This window comes from Pithys albifrons, chromosome 10 (genome assembly GCF_047495875.1).
Source record: "Pithys albifrons albifrons isolate INPA30051 chromosome 10, PitAlb_v1, whole genome shotgun sequence".
Taxonomy (NCBI): Eukaryota; Metazoa; Chordata; class Aves; order Passeriformes; family Thamnophilidae; genus Pithys; species Pithys albifrons.
The window spans coordinates 10772805-10790765 of NC_092467.1; the positions used below are offsets into that span (position 1 = coordinate 10772805).

At 35.0% G+C, this 17961-nt stretch overlaps 1 protein-coding gene across 6 annotated transcripts in view; it reads right to left on the bottom strand.

The window, feature by feature from the left end:
• KCNT2 (potassium sodium-activated channel subfamily T member 2) overlaps nt 1-17961 on the bottom strand; it is a 124134-nt gene that overhangs the window by 22406 nt on the left and 83767 nt on the right. For 4 of the 6 annotated variants that reach the window (XR_011698608.1, XM_071564779.1, XM_071564777.1 and 1 more), the window contains 9 exons: nt 16346-16402; nt 15121-15270; nt 13797-14026; nt 12951-13164; nt 11623-11728; nt 11219-11391; nt 9217-9288; nt 6054-6188; nt 1005-1116 (listed from right to left, as the gene is read on the bottom strand). Coding sequence is in view for 5 of the 6 variants with exons in the window: in XM_071564779.1 (XP_071420880.1) it covers nt 1005-1116; nt 6054-6188; nt 9217-9288; nt 11219-11391; nt 11623-11728; nt 12951-13164; nt 13797-14026; nt 15121-15270; nt 16346-16402 (1249 nt within the window). In the remaining variant the exon portion in view is untranslated. The remainder of the gene's footprint in view (nt 1-1004; nt 1117-6053; nt 6189-9216; nt 9289-11218; nt 11392-11622; nt 11729-12950; nt 13165-13796; nt 14027-15120; nt 15271-16345; nt 16403-17961) is intronic. The other 2 variants (XM_071564780.1, XM_071564778.1) reach the window with 1 other exon arrangement.

A 17961-nucleotide genomic window follows, 5' to 3' on the forward strand; every position in this document is an offset into this window, starting at 1 on the left:
ATGGTAATGATTTTAGCATGAATTCAAATTTGTTAAGATATGGAAGATATCTGAGCTGCAGAGATTGGGAGGCTACCTGAAAAAGCATAGCAATAATATTGATAGGTAGATTTATAGCAAAGGGGAAAAGAGATGACTGGAGTGAAAGATTTCCATCCTTGAAGACTGTCACATGATATTATTTGTCTTACTCTCTTAAACTCAGAAAATGACCTGAAAGATCATTGAAGGTGATACTGTAAGTTTTGTGCAGGGATGGGTAGGTCAGGTCACCAATGAAGATCTGTGAAAAAGTGCATTGTCCTTGAGTTTACCGACTCAAACACAGCATTACTTCATATGATCCATCTAATGTTTTAGCAATAGTGTTCTGAACAAGCAAATAAATTTAACTTATCTCCATATAGTCTCCCTGTCCACAGTTCAAGAATGCCAAAGTATGCATGTCAATGTATAGAATATTAATGTTTTCTATAGAAAATGAGTGGTGTCACTATCCTGATCATCACTAGGACTGCCCTTTGACAGAGAACAATTGCTGTTCTCAAACTGTCCCAGGAAAGCCAATATCTCATAGAGATACATGGAAAGGCACACAGAAGATAAAGTTTTACTGCCTTTAAATTGAAGTGGTATGAAAAAATATGTTATAATAAAAGCTGTATGTCAATTAAAAGATGTTCTACATTAACTTCCTGTATCAGCCTCTTTGAAAACTGTATTAGCTCTGAATATTCAATCCAAAAATACTCAGTTTTCCTTAAGCAAATTGCAACAGAGTTGGTTGATTCATATTATATTGTAAAGTGATGGAAATCCAATCAAAATTTGTTCTTAAATAAGGGTAGCGTTTTGAAAAAACTGATCTTTCACAGTAGCTCTACAACCATAAAATCATTTCACTCTTTCCACTTGTTTTGAAATCATTGTTACAAAATCAAAAAAGTTGTAAAATTATAACATTTAAATTGAGGGTGGGAGTGGGGGGAGGCAAATCTCCTTACCTTTTCTAATTTGGATAGAGCAAGAGAATAGCAATCTTTGGCTCTGAACTGCATGAATCTCATGTTGGCTGGGTGAGTTAATTCTGTGATAATGCTGAGGCTTGAGAACAACCTGTATTTTAAAGGAATGTCACAGTTATACCTCTAATTATAACAACTCACAAATGTAAGGCTCTACATAAAACTACAGCTTGTGATCAAGTTGTTTTAATGAAGTCTCTGAAAGCTCTGGTGGGTTTTGGCACAATGAAATGCTGGTACTACAGCAGAGGAAACTACAAAACATTCTCTGTAGAATTCACAAAGAAGCACAAATACATTCAAAGACTGAGCTTACAACATACTTAAATGCTAGAAAGAAACCACTTAATTTCATTACCAGAGGTTTTATGTGATGATTTCTAAAATGAGACAAATCTTTATGAAACAAATGCAAGATTATATAGCGTGCACTTAATACCTGGTTGCATGTAAACTGCTACTGGTTTATGTACTCTTTCAATTTGTTGGGGGTTTTTTTGCCTTGAGTCCTCTTGGTGTGCTGTGACTACAGACTGAGCAATAGAGATGAAAACTGACACTTGTGGGAGTGGCTCAGAAAACATATGTTTATGTATACTTATGTTTTTTCACTTTGAAATGTTTACATATTCAAAGTATTTATAAGTCAACACTAATTCAGGTTTCTAGTAACAAAAAGGAGTGAAGAAAGTTCAACTGTGATCTGGCTGAATTACACAGTTTCTCAGGAAGCAGACTAAAGAGCTCCTCCTCAGCACTCAGGGATTTAAGAACTAGAAAAAAAAAATCATAGTTTATGCTATGTAAATAATAATTTGGGATAGAACTCAGATATTATTTGATTATTTCCTCTAAAGTGTCAGAAAATGAGATGTGCATTTGTAATCTCTTCTGCTGATCCTGAGAGTACCTGTCTACATGTGACAATAGATAGTTGTAGTACTAATTACATCTTTAATATGACTTCTGTTTAGGTTTTCTTGAAAGCTGAATTTAGTAACTTAGTGTCCAATGGGATTCAAGGCACTTTTTGCAAGTCTGTAGTCTGTTTCCCTGACTTTTGTCGGGAGAAACTTCTGTGGAATGGCAGTTCAAGCAGAGCCTAAATGCGAGGAAACGTATATCAAGACTGTCTGCCAGTATGTGTCAATGCCACACTTCTGCAGTGCAGTTTCCTGGGGCTGTTGGTAGCCTGGTAGTGACCACGTGATCCCAAACACGTTCTGAACACACGACCATATGATGGCAGAGCCACTCACCATTCCTACATTAGCAGTTACCGTGCCCCTGGAAACAACCAAATGTTAAATGCGATCGTATAAGGCAAAATGGACTTGGAAAACTGGGTGAGAATGTGGATCACTTAACAGTGACTATTTGTGTGCACTGTATTTGGAAAAGCATTTCAGGCATTTCTGTACCTTTGTACTGTTATACAGTCTACCTATGTCCTACTAAAGATTAAGAACTTAGGGAATGGAGTGTTCATGCATAGATTAAAGACATGATAACCACACTCTTGCAATGCAGCTATGGTACATCTTCACTTGTATGCTGTGTGTTATAAAAACCTGCCAGGACCTATAAAAGTATCATAGGCATGAACCTGGACTTATTAGGTAGCTTAACAAATGCATTCAAGTTCTGAGGAAGGAGGAGAATTTTCCTCTGCATTGATTCTCTATCATGTAGTGTTGAATTACTTAAGCTTCTGCTGGCTGGATGTTTTCTTGTATTGCTGTATTAAAGGTCAGGCATTCATGTTTGAAAACTAACAATAAAACATTCAGAACTAAGAGTAACAGGAAATTAAAAGCTGATCTAATGATAAAATATACACAACTTACAGGAAGAAAATGCAGGTTGCTATGTTTCTCTTAAAGATGGGTTTAGTTTATCACCAAGATATGAAAACTGATTTATGTTAGGAAATCAGTTTCAAAACTGGTATTGGTAGAATTCATATTTTACTTACGAGTGCCTTCTAGCAGAATTAGGGGAAATTACTCTCCAGGAAGTCTGGGACAGATTGCCTCTTGCCCTGGGTGCAAGGCACACTGCCTGCAAGCTTTCAGCACTGGAGCAGGCTACTTCTGTGCAAAGATCCCTCTCTTCTATCCCATTCTAGTAAGAAAGGACTGGATGGGGCAGAGAAAGCCCTCATCAACCTGATGGATGGCATGGGTTGCTGTTGAACTGGTATTTGGAAATCAGACAAGCAAGAGATACATTTAGTTCTTTCCTGAACCAAAATGATAAACCAAGAAAACAATGTAATGCCATCCTAACACCTCACTGAGTTTATCTCTAAATTGGAGCTGACAGCTAGAGACCAGCCAGACTATTGACTGGTTAGCTGTACTGTAGTCAATAGACTTGCAGGATTTCAAACAGAGCCTTCAACATGTTAGCTATTAGAACTTGAAAACAGGTCTTCCCAATCACCACCATTTAAAGCTTTTAATTAGTAGAAATTAAGAGTAAATTTAAACACTCCATCTAGTACAGACCTACTGCCTGAGGAAACACAGTTTTATTGAGGTGGACTTTTAACCGTCTGTAGGGCCTCCCTGGCTGGTTTTTCATTTTAAAAAGCATCTTAAGATATAGTCTAAGACTATTAATTTCTCCTTTAATGTTTAAATCATGGTTACTTGTTCTTTCCAACCCAAAGGATTAAAGTTTTTCTTTCTTAGTCAGTGTGCTCATTTGAGTCACACTTCCTTACTGCTTTTAACTATAATTAAGTCAGGAAAGCTATCATTGTCAGTTTTACTGGGTATGGAACAGCTTCTGGCCTTAAAGGTGCTCATAACCCTGTCCTTACAAACAATTAATCTGTCTTCTAAGGCACAGAGAAGGGGCACACTCTTCTGGCAAAGTGGGGTTATAAATTATGCAAATCAGACAATAATGTCAGAACAGGTATAGAAGTGCCAGCCTGAGCCAGAGTACTGCAGCACACTCCCTTCACTCTTCAGAAAATTAGGTCAGTGAGGGTTACATTAGCCTGTATCCACTGAGTGATTTCACCTGGTGAGACTTATGTGGAAACTCCTTCACTGATGTGGTATCGTTGAGAACATCATATATTAAATCCAGTGGTTTAAAATCCTTCTTTAACATCATAGTTTAAGTGCTGTTGCTCTCCACCATGCCCAGTCCTTACTTCATTAGTTTCTAGTATTAGGTATTATTAAGTAATGAAACAGCTTTAAATATATTTTAAAGGTCATTTACAAAACTATTTACCTTGATGCAATGAATGTAGCTTTTTCTGTAGAACAGGTAAATGCCACTACCTTATATATCTTCCCAAAACTTACTCATTTCTACAACTTTTACATAATGTAAAAAATCAGTGAAATTATTGTACGTGTTCTAGAGAAAAAAATAGAAAAAATTTATACAATACACTGTTTGTGAAAGTTTGCAGAGTTTTATGAAAAAGTATTGATGTCTTAAACCAAGCTATTCGTTATGGTTTGTTTGGATACAGTCTGATACTGAATCAGATCTATGGCTTGTACATGAGTTAAAGCTGCCATCTAGTTGCAAGCATTGTGCAAGACAACTGAAGGAGTATATAGTAAGATCTAGTTGGATACCTGTGGTATGTAGTTTACTATTATGATCTTTTCCCAAAGTTTAACACAGTTACAGGAGAAATCAATTGGTACTTCGCAAGTTTTAATTTTGACTCAATTCACTTTCCTGTTTTATATTTGGGGCTAAAGTGCATTTCTGTAAAATTTAAGTGATGTCAGTAAAAAACCTCAGTGAGATACCCTCACACAATGGGTTAAAAGTAGACCTGGATGACACACAGATTAAGTCTGCTTATAGTTTCAAAATCAAATTTAGTGGGTGTGATTATTAAACACACACACACACACCTGTGCTGGTATCCAGTACCCATTCAAAACTCAAAGTTAGAAAAAGACAGAACAAAGTTTCTTGTGCAACACAGATTTTGCTTCCTTTGAGCACATAAAGAAATGTTAACAACATTTAACTTCATGCTCACAGAGCTGCATTTACAGGATGAAGCCCCCATTAAAATATTTGTGTTTTCCTAAAACACTGACAGATTCAAAAGACTTTTACTTTGTACCTCTCTGGTTTTATGAGGAAGGCTTGACACAGAAAAGAGGTAATTGCAATAAAAGCAATACTGAACAATACTGAACCCCCTAGGAAAAGACTTAATTTTTTTCCAGTTATTAGAATGAACACTAGAAGTGCTAAGCCCCAAATCAGAGAGGCATTTCATACCTGACTGGGTAGTTTGTTCTGTTTTATGGGGAATTTTTTTGTGTTTTTGTTAAGCAAATAATACTTTTCACAGTTCAAAGAGACATGCCTTTTTTTCTCACTTGTTGAACCAAGATATTTAACACAAAGGCTTTAATGAGAAGTTCTCAAAGGAACAGGATATTTGTGTTAGCTTTTCATCACAGCCTCCCCAGCCTCGTTACTAGACTGATCATTCTATTCCTTCATGACTCTTCGCATGTTGTTGTCATATGTATTGTTGCATATATGTGCCTAAAAACCTAATTTTTGCTCAAAACTAAACACTCAAAACATTAACACTCACTACTAATTTCATAGTGATGCTTTGCTTACCTTGTAGCATCAGAGGGATCTGCTTTTCATACTGGCTTTAGCATTATTGTGAGAGACTGGTGTACTGCAGAAAAATTTCTTTTCTCAACTATCTTTTGCCCTAAGTCTTCAAGAGTAGCTTTCTTTTCATTCCTGTAAACCTGACAGTTGACTTTTAAAATGATCATCCAGTTTTGGGATGCAAAGAATTTCATTTGAGATTTTCAGGAGAATACCTAAGGATTCTTAAGAGTATTTTCTAAGCAGGGTGGGGAAAAGTTTGCCCGTCTAAGACACAAATTCATTTAAGGGAAAACAGAAATAGAATTAAAAAAGAAAATAATTTCTTATCTTGGCACAAAAGGCATCAAGTATTTAACAGTTAATGAGGATTATAGATAGATTGCAAAAATGCCTTACCTGAAGAGTGTTTGGACGTTTACAATAGTCTTGGCATCTGCCATGTAGTCTTCCTCAGCACTCATTGTACTTTCTTTGTCCACCACCACCATATTAGCTGCAAAGGTGACCCCACATCTTAATAAGTCATCTAGGCTTTTGTGAGGAGAAAGAGGGGAAAAAGAAACAAGTAACTTGAATATGGAACACTTAGAAGATTAGCGATGGTTGGCATTTGCAGGTCAGCTCGGTTCCCTTCATCTCCGTGTACATATCATAACTTTTAATATAATTTGTGTCAAGTATAACATCTCAAATAATTGATAGAATATTGAATTTACTTCAGTAAATTGTTACAGTGCCTCTCTTTTTGCTAAATGATAAATTTATTTCACTTTTTTTAAATAAACCTTTAATGGTTACTTGGGAAGACAGTATGTCCTTATATGCTGCAACAGCTTGCTCCATTGCAATTACTTTGGACAATTAAAAGACCCAAATAAATTCTCTGGATTGCTCTTTCCCACAATTTTATTTCAGTTTCAAAATGTTAATAAGTGATCTACCAGGGCATCTAATACATTCATCTTTTAGGTTAAGCTATGATTTGGAGTGTTCTCATGCTGCCTTTGGGAGCAGTTGTGGATCAGTAGAACTTTCCCTTGCTGCTGGACGATGTGTCTGTGAAGCCAGACCAGAGAACAAACAGACACAACTGAGTTATGGTTCTCATCATGCCTTGTAGCTTTGTTTCCAAAATGAAGCATGTTTCGGCTGGTTTAACAATAATATTTTCCAGAGACCCCAAGCACTTTCTGAGAAATTTAGAAAAGCCTTTTCTATAATAATAAAGACTCCAGGAACACAGCAAAATTTAAGTGAAATAAGAAAGGTTAAATTTCATAGTTTGAAAGGGAAAATGAAAAACTAAATTTTTGCAAGGTGAAGAGCTGTTTTGACATTATAATTAATTCTCATGAAATAATCTTATAATATTAACTAAGTCTTAATTGTCCTGATACAGTTTTTCTTTTCAGTAATGATCTTCTTAGGTTCTCAAATTTATGTAACAACAACTCTTAAATTCTTTTTGAAATTTTGAGTAAGGAAAAATACAAATGTATAGTGCTTTTTAATGTCTTGTTTTGGAAGAATATAGATAACTCTTTTTGAAACTGCAACATCACTGATGGTTGACTACAACAGAAGGAAGGCTGTTTTTATATGATCCATACTAACAGCTTCAGTGGACAAGTAGAACTCCAAAAACTTTTTCTGAGTAGTTATATTTCTGCTTTTTCAGACTTCCCAGTGGATCGCTGAAAATAGCAGCATGTTCTGAAATTTCAGTGTTGCACAAGCTCAACAGCTATTCTTGTTTTAGCAGATACATTCAGCTAATTTGTTGGGAATTGATTAAATATTAATTTAGAAGTATAATAATTCTAGTTCTCAGGTACCTCCAGCTATAGGTTTCTTAATACTGAGTAGACTTCTACACAACTCTGAAATCTGTTCATTTACAGATCTCAAATCATTTATACCTGAAGACTGGGAGACAGATACCTGCTACTTGACATACTGATGAAGTGCATCTCTGCTATGAATTTTGGGAAAGCTATTTTTCTGCAAGCCATTTACTTTCAACAAGAAGGGTGAGTGTAATTCCTTTGCTGGTTTTCTTTCTAAGATGATGACATTTCATTCCTGGTGACCAAATATGTTGGACACTTAAAGGTGGTATTTTGGGAACGTATTCTATATCCATTAAGTAAGAAAGGAAAAATTACATATTTTACAATGTATTTCTTAGCTAAAAATTACAAACTTCTGTTGATTGTACATGATTTAAAAACAAGTTGCGGAAAACGGGGAGTATGAACTATATTTTCACAGATATTGTTATTGATGAAAACACGCAACAAAAAAATCCCTCTAAAAAACATGATTGGTTATTGCACCAGGAATTACAGTGATTTTTGTGTCAGAAGAGACACAGAAGTTCATGCTGATATTACTGTAAACTTTAGAATTCTGTATAATCACTTATTCCAAAGACTACATGCTTCATTTTTTTCAACACACCAAGTTCTAAAGCAACAAAACACCATTTGGGATTTGGTGATTCCCTTTTTAAAATAACCTCAGTAAATTTAATTGAAGTTTAATTTTCTGCATTAATAAAAATAGGTTAAATCTGAGTTATTAATTACTCTGCATAATTTGAGTATTCATTCATGAGTATACATTTAAGTATTCTGCCAGTATGAATTCTTCTTATAATTTCTCTGGAATTAAAGAGTTAAGAAAGTAGTAGATATTAACAACCTATGACCCTTTCTTGCTTTAGAGGGAGAAACGTAGAAAGCGGAAAACATTTCTGTAGACTCTGTAAGTCTCCCAAGGACAATGGTGTCCCCAAGGTAAATCTGTAACTGTATCGCTATTTAAAACCTTTGTTACGCAGGGTGAGATGGAGAAATGCAAAATTTACAGAAAAACTGGACTCTGTTAATTCAGGGCAAGAAATAAATCTTTGATTTTTCCATGGGAAATTAATATTTATGGGCTTGTAGCCCCAATTCAGTATTATCTATGTAGTGAAGCAAACAGTTTTCTTTGAATTTACACTCTACATACAGGAGTTTACAAAAATACTCTTGAGCCTTTCCTATTCTCTTGTTTCTGCCTGATTTTTACATTAAGCCCATGTTGCTAAACCTATATATGCAAACATATTAGTAGAGGTGAAGACAGAAATGTAGGACTAAGTGATAGTTTAAGTAGTGGGAGATGAAGACTGTTGGACACATTCAAGACTGTTTACATTCTGTAGCTGTATCTACAAAACCCAAGTCGATAAATTCAAATTGTAACTTGGTACAGAATGATGCTGGAGTCAGAGCTGTAATCAGTTCATTTAAAGTGATACATAAATGCACCTAAACAAGTGTTAATCTTTTGTTTTTAGAGATGTTAACTTGTGGACCCTGTCACACTTCCCACTAATGATATCCTTTATAGATCAGAAATTTGAAATCCCAAATTTTAGCACACAGACACAAACTAGGCATGCGAAAAGATCATCTTCAGCTACAACACAGACTGAATCATGCAATCACAATACACACAACAAACCACTGAGCACTACAACGTTAAGTTTTCTAACAGTTATTTCACCTACTTGTCGATAGAGCCCACCATGTAGTAAACCATTGGAAACCAACAGATTGCATCCAGAAAATGCATATCTGGCCTAAGCAGCAGATGGGATTACAAAATGAAACACAGTATCACAACACCAGCATCTCTTCTAAAATATTTCAATAAACTGGTAGCTTAAAAAAAAACAAATAAACTTTGACATTATAATATTACTTAAAGCTGTGAATCAGCAGTTTGCTATGATCATAAAGAATGATCAGAATTAACACTTTTACATTAATGAATGCACCTGTAAAAGCAGAACTTTTATGGCACAGGACAATTACAACTATAAGAATCAATGATGTCAAGGACACACTACAATGTTATGGTCCAATGCATGTCTTAAGAGTACTTAAAACAAGCAGCAACAATTCCTAATGAATATGGAAAATCAAAATCAAATCATCATTTGGGGTTTGTGACACTACTCCATTCAAGCCAATGAGACAATCTTGGACAAAACTTTTTATTTAAATGAAATGTGAAAACTAAGATACTGTATTTTACTGCATCATTCCTTTAATCGTAACTTCAACAGTGTTTCCTCTTACATGCCAAGGAACACTGGAAATCCTAGAACACTTATGATGTATAGATATCAGAATAAGCATAGTGTATAAATTGCCTTGATAAACAAAGCATAGATATGTTCAGCAAAGGTGGTTGAAATCCTAACTCCAGCAAAGTAAATTACAAAATTCCAATTGCCTTGAAAGGCAGCCTGAGTTCTCCATCATGCAGGTATGAAAAACATGCTTCCTTTCAGGGGAGCCACTGCAAACGCTGCCTAGAGAGACACAACACTCAGGCTATTGGCTTAATTAGCAAGCATAGCTTTTACTTATGCTAATCAAAAGTGGGTTTAGCCACAAAATGTAACAACAGCATTAAAATGTGTAAACTCAGACACCTTGCAGGCAAAAAGAGCAAGCACTAGAGGGCACCGTGTGCTCACAGCTTCAGTCTGACATTGCACAAAGTGTTTTAGCCTCGTTTAGGCTTCTACCGATTTGTGTAATTCACTGTATGGCTTGGTTTGTACATGAACCTTGAGTCCTGCAAACACAGGTCACTGAAGAGCTGCCTGAGGGAAAGTGGGACACTTCACAGCAGGCCTTCGGAGAAAAAAAAAATCACTTAACCTGGAACATATCTATGTAAAGGGATGTGTCAACCCTGGAATCACAACCCACAAGGCTTTTTTGCTGCTGTCCTTTCTTAGAGTCATAGCTTGTTCTAGTTTTCTATATACAGGTAACCTTCATTTTTGTGCCTTTCAAATTGTGTTTCTAAGTACTTGAGCAGTAGCAAAGTGTTGCAAAATAACCCCTAACAACTCACTATCAGAGTATAAATGTACCAGTCTTGACAGAATGGAATTTGTCTAAAATTTTAAACAGCTAATGCAAAAATGGCTAAAAATTCCAGTAATCACCAGAGAGATGCAGTAGTGACAACAATATTGCAGGTTTTATTTTTCTTCTGTGACTTTATATAATTGTAGAAAAAGTGTGTCTGTGGGTGTCCTCTTGGCTTAAAGAACTGTTTATCTTTGAGTCTAGAATTATTAAAAACATACCGAACTGGTCCAGGCCAGTAAGTGCGTTGTGTTAAGTAGGTTAGTGCTGTTATGTAGCTGTGAAACTGTTACACAGCTTTCTTTTTACAGTGTTTATGAAGTTATTTTATTTTTAAAAGTCATATTCACACTATTTGGGACATTTTTAAGAAAAACTTAGTTGAAACATTAGCCATGTAGAGTAACAACATTTAAATTTACTATGGCCATTTACAGTCATTAAAAGGTCGATTTTGTATACGACAGTGAACAGAGAGTATTATTTTTGTCACCAGCTTTCCTCAAAGATAAATGTTCCATAATGTTCTTGATTTTAAGTTGGCCATGTGCAAAGTGATCATCTATTGAAGTAATGGTAAAATGAGTTTAAAAATTAACACAGAAAAAACAATCTACTTACGGGTTATCCAGGAGTAATACAATGGGGTTTAATTCTTTCTTTGGTCTATAATAAGCTCTGAGTGGAACAATAAAGTTATATAGGCCATTTCCAGCAGTTTCTGCTGCAACTATAATCAATTTATTCTTGAATCCATAGGCTTTGGCATCTTCATAGTAGTTATGTTGGCATCCCTAAAACCAAAATAAGAAACAGGTTCAGTGGATATGAATATTGTGTCAGATGACCTGATATAGACATGGTTAGACAAACACTTGGTGATGAAAAGGTGGAGAAACCATATTTCAGCTCAGCAGGTGCTGAACAAACCTCATCTCTAAGCAGAAATAAGAATGTATCTCTGTTCAGATGCAAGAGACAAATGAGAATGCAGTGTTAGAACCAGTAACAGAAACTCCATTTACCTTATCCAGTCTTAGACAACAGAAGGGTACTTTTTCATGCAGAAGATGACAAAATGTGGGAGAACTTCCAATATATGGAGAGTAAGGAGGATAGCCTTTGGCATACCTGGAATAGAACACACATTTTTTAGTAGAGCAAATTACCAAAGCACAGCTGACTCTGTAACTATTTTATGGGATGTTTATATATATCTCTAAGTTTTGCAGAGTCAAGTACCTGAAATGAACTATGTATGAACAATACAAATTAATGAAAGCTGTCATGCTTTTGTGGACCAAAGGAATTTTGTTGGGGTTTTTGAAAAACCACTGATGTATCATTGTGTGCTCTCCTTGTGTTCTGAACTGGAAACTTCAAAGGAAGTTGAAAAGGGAAAAAAAGTAGAAATAACTACTTCTGCTCTCCCTTCTGCAATATTACTTTCAAACACTTACCAAGAATGAGTGAAGTCATTACCTTTTTGCTTTATTAACATTCTTTCAAAATGGCTGAAATAAATTGTAAATGGTAAATCCTCTTGCTGATAAGATGAAATTTCTACTTTCCTTCAGTTTTTTGCAAGAGGCCTTTTAAATCCTGTGTTTCAGTCAGCCGATTTAAGATGACTTTTTCTATTCCTTTTTCATTGGAGCTTTATAATCTTCCCTGGGGCTGCTCATGTTTGCTACTGCTGGAGATGGGAAACTCTGCTAGGTGAGCCACTGGCTTAATTGTGTGTTTCAGTTTTAACATCCCTGACAGCAATCCCAATAAACATAATTGCTTATCTGCATGGCAGTTACAGAATTCAATCTTCTGGGTTTATCTGAGTAATGCATCATTACTTTCAGTACCACGTTAATGAGTATTTTAAATTAGATGTGATAATTTTGTCTCATACTGGTTTTTTTTGTCATTTCTACTTTTTGAAGCCCAACACCTCACCCTAGCTAGTGTTCAACAAGCCTGTTGGATGATCTCATTATCAGTGCATTCTCATGACAGGAGTACTTCTCTGTTTACAATTTAGTTGAGTGCTGACTTAGTAACTATAAAACGTAAGAACATAAGGAAAAAAATTGCAATACATAACTAGAGCTTTTATAACTGCAGAGAGAAAATCTCCAGCAAATGGAAGTGTTAACCTTGTTGAGGTTTTCTTTATGTCAAAACAGGGATGTGGCATTGTGCTAACAGAAAACAGCATTTCATAAAAGGGATTAATTTCATAATTGGGCTTTATGAGTCTTGCTTCCTGCAACTTCTCAGATTGACCTGCATGTCAAAAAAAAATTAGAGATGATTTTCACATAATATTGGCTTTTCAAATGACATTTAATATACATACTCTAAGCCTGCAGAGACTTCATCATCTGACGGGGTGGTTTCATCTTCTGACTGGTCACTGAGCAGGTCGCAGGTGTGAAGGGAGGCTGAGTCTGCCACCTCCAGCACGGGGGCAATGCTGGGCCGCCTGTCCCTGCCCGTGTCGGGTGGCAGAGCCAGCGTGGCACCGCTGGCAGAGCGGCAGCCTGTGTCCTGCAGATCGATGGCCACTGTCCCTGGGGCAGCAGGAGAACAGGGGCTCAGTGTGGTGTCAAAACACTACAATGAGATTCCCACATTTGGAGGGGATTACCTGACTACACTGCCAAAGACTGAAAGCAATACCATAGTGATTGTGGTTATTATACTGAAGTATAACAAATATTCAAACTATACTCGAGGAAAGTAGCACTTTTTCTGAGCATTAATATTTATCTTCTTGTTAACTACCTTTTAAAAATCATACCTTATATAATAATCCATACTATATCCATCAAAAACCTGTAGATTTTACTAAAGGTATTTTTTTAATTAAAGGAGCTTATGAAAAGTTATTACAAATGACTAGTTATGAATGCCACTCATGTACCTTTACCAATTGTTTTGCTTTGCATACACTTTATTATTACTTTTTTATACAACAGCCTTAAGCAGTTTAATGCCATACTGTCAAGTAAAAGATACCCAAATTCCATTTGTTGTTTTGTGTCATCATGGAGTTTTTTAAATACAAAGGCGAGTGTTTAATATGTTTATATTTTTTTTATTTCTTTACATTATAGTTTCTTAAAATTTTAGGACTACACTTTAAAAGGTACCAAAGTTCTATTCATTGATTATGTTGCGAGGGTTTTTTGGTTTTACTTACCCATGCTGGCTATTATACTGTGTACTGGTAACCTAGAAGCTCCATGGTAAGTTAATTTGGATTCATGGTTCTTTCTATGCTTTTCTTGCTTCTTAAAAGCAGAATTCTCTTCTTTGGTGATATTTATATAAAAACATATATCTGTAGAACTCATGATATATCGAGGACCTGGATTCAGCAAAATGTTTTTGTTATCTTCCTTTCTAACACCAATCAGACAGACTCCAAACCTTAATTAGAAAAGGAAAGGCATGGTTCATTTTGCACAGTCCTGCATATACCAGAATTTCCATTGTCAAAAATGAACCTTGGGTATATTTTTATATTTTGCACATTATGAACATTTGAAGATTTTTGGATGGACAGGTATGTTTGAAAAATGTTGTCTGCTAAACAGGCCACTTCTGATCAAGCAGTTTTTATGAGCTCATGAATTCCTGTGCAGTTGAATAGAGTGGTTTTCTTAATCCTCATAATATTCTTCTAATGTTGTTCTAGTTGGGTTTTTTTCTATCAGATGAATATTCCCTTCTGGGAAAATATTAGTAGAAAAATGGATATGTAATATGTAAAAGTATTAATCATGTTAAATTGTTCCATTATTCATAAGTAGCGGAAACCATTTTCATAATTCATTCTTGCAATTCACTCCTAGAAATGTATTTTATTAGTGATAGAAAATAAGGAATAACAGCAAAAAACCCTAATCCTTCTCTCATTCATTAAGTACAAGAATAAACTCAGAATTCAGGGTTTGATAAATGTTCATTTTGTTAAATATATACAAACATGCACACTTTGTGTTTATTTCATATATTCACCTCATAGAGCAGCATCAAATAACTGATGCATCACCTGGAACTAATGGAACAAAATACGGGTTTACTTTTGAACAATCACCATAATGTACCTTTAAACTGAACATTTTGCATAAAATGATTATGCCACAAAGGAAGCCAGATTTCCAGCTGAGTCCTAATATAATAAAAATCCCACACCCTCCCACCCATTTTTTCTAGATTGTTTTGGACATGGAAAAGGATTGATGTTCTTGCAAAGCCTCTCTAGGGTACATTTTTTTCTAGCTGTCCAGCTTATCCTATATATCCTTTCTATTCTACTCTCTCAGACTGAGAAGACCTGCACAGAATGAGCATGAGCTTTTACCTGACCAGCTGTAAGTTACAGAAATATATTCCTATTAGTGGCCAGATATTTGAACTCAGAAACAGAGTAATGGGCCTTTGAGTGTAGAGCTATGTTGAAGACACAACAAGTAATTGTTTGTTTGAGCTTTTAACTGTTTATAGAAAAATAAACATACTTTTTATGTGCATGGAAGGAAGCATATGTGAAGCTCTTCCCCTCATACTCGGCAAAAAATGTACTTTCTTCCAGGTTAATATGATACACTTCATTACCAGAGCATCTGCCATACATTTTCTGCCATTGTTCTGGTGATTGCTGACACTCCCTGAAACATGTGGAGATAAACAGAATAAATTTAAAACTTAATGTAAAATTCTTATTAATCAGAACAGTATTTTATGGTAATAGAAACTGCAAATGTCTACTGGAAAGGTCCCATAGGCTGATTTGAAAGAAATATTTGAGATCAAAGCTTGGTAATAGTCTAAGTACAGAGATTATTTTAATGAATTAAAGAGCATTTGCTGCTAAGTAGTAGGCAGATAAAATTATGTACTTTAATATCAGGAGAGAGATGACTGAATTACTTTAACTTCACACCATAATAAGTAGATTCATTGCAATTTAAAGATAAAGGTAAAACCACAAGCATGCTCATTCTATTCATAAAGACAGTTTCTTCAGATGCTTTGTGGCAGACTGTCTGGTTCCTGTTTGAAGTAGGTAAAGAATCGTTAATAATAACTTACACAGGAAAGAGTAATTTGTCTTTGTTCACTTTATCTGTAAAAAAGAATTTTTTCTGCATTTGCTTCTCAGTTATCTTTATCTTATAGGCATTTTTAGTTACCGTGTCTTCTATACTATTACAAGTATACATCTTTTATTCTCTAGTGCAAGAAAATAATCATTCTTTACTCTATACAGCTAATGTTCTTTATCCAAATGGACCATTCAGAGGAAATGTTCCAAACCTCACCTAACAACAAAACTTGTAGCCCTGGGGCTTCTGAGAACTTTTTAAGTTTCAAGTGGAAAAAAAGGTTCTGCCTGCATGACTTTTACTGGATCTAATGGATACATATAGAGACATACATAAGTGCAAAGAGGTCATAAAACTGACAAGTGTGTTTTGCCAGTTGGAGTGTAGATCTCAAGATACTGGGACATGCTTATTTATATGTTTTCAATATCTTATCACAATTTCTATTTCTCTTCAATTTACCATGTTTTTCCAACCTCAGCATGAAAACATTGTGTTTCAAGATGGAAGTAAGTAAACCATTTTTATTGCTATAGTATTAACAAACAGTGCACTAGGTGCAGAATAACAGAACTAGAAATGTCATTATAGAAATTTTTTTCATATTTTACTTTTCCCCCTAAAATAAAATGTTCACCTGTTTAAAGTCTGCTTGGTTCCAGTTATTTGTCGAAAAGCTTCCCATGGAGCTGTTCTGTAAAGATCACATGAAGTTCAAGTCAGTCTATATTTTCTATCACAATATAAACCCTAATGAAGTCCTATTACTCTAGATTAGATAATTATATTACATGTAAAGATAAAGGTGAAGATTATAAATTGAGATCAAAAATAACATTATAAATAAGATTCAGGATAGAATTTTGGTGTCTGACAGACTGGGGTTTTGAATTCCATAAACAGCTGAGAATACTATGGGATTATTTACATCTAGTTGATTTAATCTGAAAAGTATCATTCAAGTCCAAATCCTGTTCACATAAACAGCAGCAAACTTCCCCCTAGTGTTAATACCAACCTGATCTGAACAAAGTTGCTTAGAAAATAAATGCTTTTCGGAGACTTCTCACATATTAATATCAGAAGATAAGGTGTTTTAATTTATGTACATGTGTGTGTTTACTGTTTATTGTATTGCCATTATAATTATATAACAGTTTTTTCATAGTTCTGCTGCTATGTAGTCCCTTCAACTTCCAGTAACTTCCCAGTGTACTTATCTTCATGGTTATTAGAAATGAGCTTGTATTTCTTATTAACTGTAGGAAATAAATTTCCCATGGAATAGGTAGAACTTCATTTTTAAGAATACATGAGACAGTTGAGACAATGTTTTCTCAATTGCCTGTCATTTAAGTGTTTAATTCCATGAAAATGTAAGTCACTTGGTTAAGATCATAACAATACTAAAGTAAGTAACAAATGTTAAGAACATAAAGTTTGAGAGTGCTCATATTTTCCCTTAATGAATGACTTTTCACCAGGGAAATGATAAAAAGCAAAAAATGTTCTTTGTCACTTCCTTGGTAATCTCCTCTGGTTACATAGACCTAAAACACTGTGCAAAAAGAAGAGCCATTCCTTGTAGAATGGGAAGGCAGAGGTAGTTATTTGGTTTTCTGTGATACAACTTGAACAAACATTCCAATCAATCTACTGAAGTGACTGAATTTGTGAGTCAACGGGTACGGGGTTTCTGTGAATGGAAAACTGAGCTAATTATTAAGAAAATCCTCCCAAGGACTTTAAATAGACTTTAGAAAGATTACTCAAGGTTGGAAGCAGTTGATTCATTGAAGTCTACTCATAATCCAAGTCTGTTCCTTTTATATAAGGAAATCAATACTGACAGGGTTTAAAACTGAAGCCCTACACAAAGTTTAATTCAGGTGCTAGTAGTAACGAGGATAATAAAAGAATGATTAAACAGTAACCATTGTAAAGGAAAGAAGTTCACTGTTAACACCAGAAGTCTATTTAACAAATGTTCTTTAGATCTTTTAGATCTAATTTAGTGTTTAGTTTGGCTATAATTACATCTATAGTAGCTTTTTGTAGTTATTTTTAGTCTAAATAACCCATTTTCACTTAATCTTTTTGCTTGTACTTAGCCAAATACAAATGATCATCTGACTTCATCTTTCATACACATAAATAAAGGTAATTTAACCTGTTTTAACAATTAGCAGTTAACTATTGTTCAAGAACAAAAGACATCTAGAAAAGCCCACAGCTCCCTCCCTCTCCCAAATT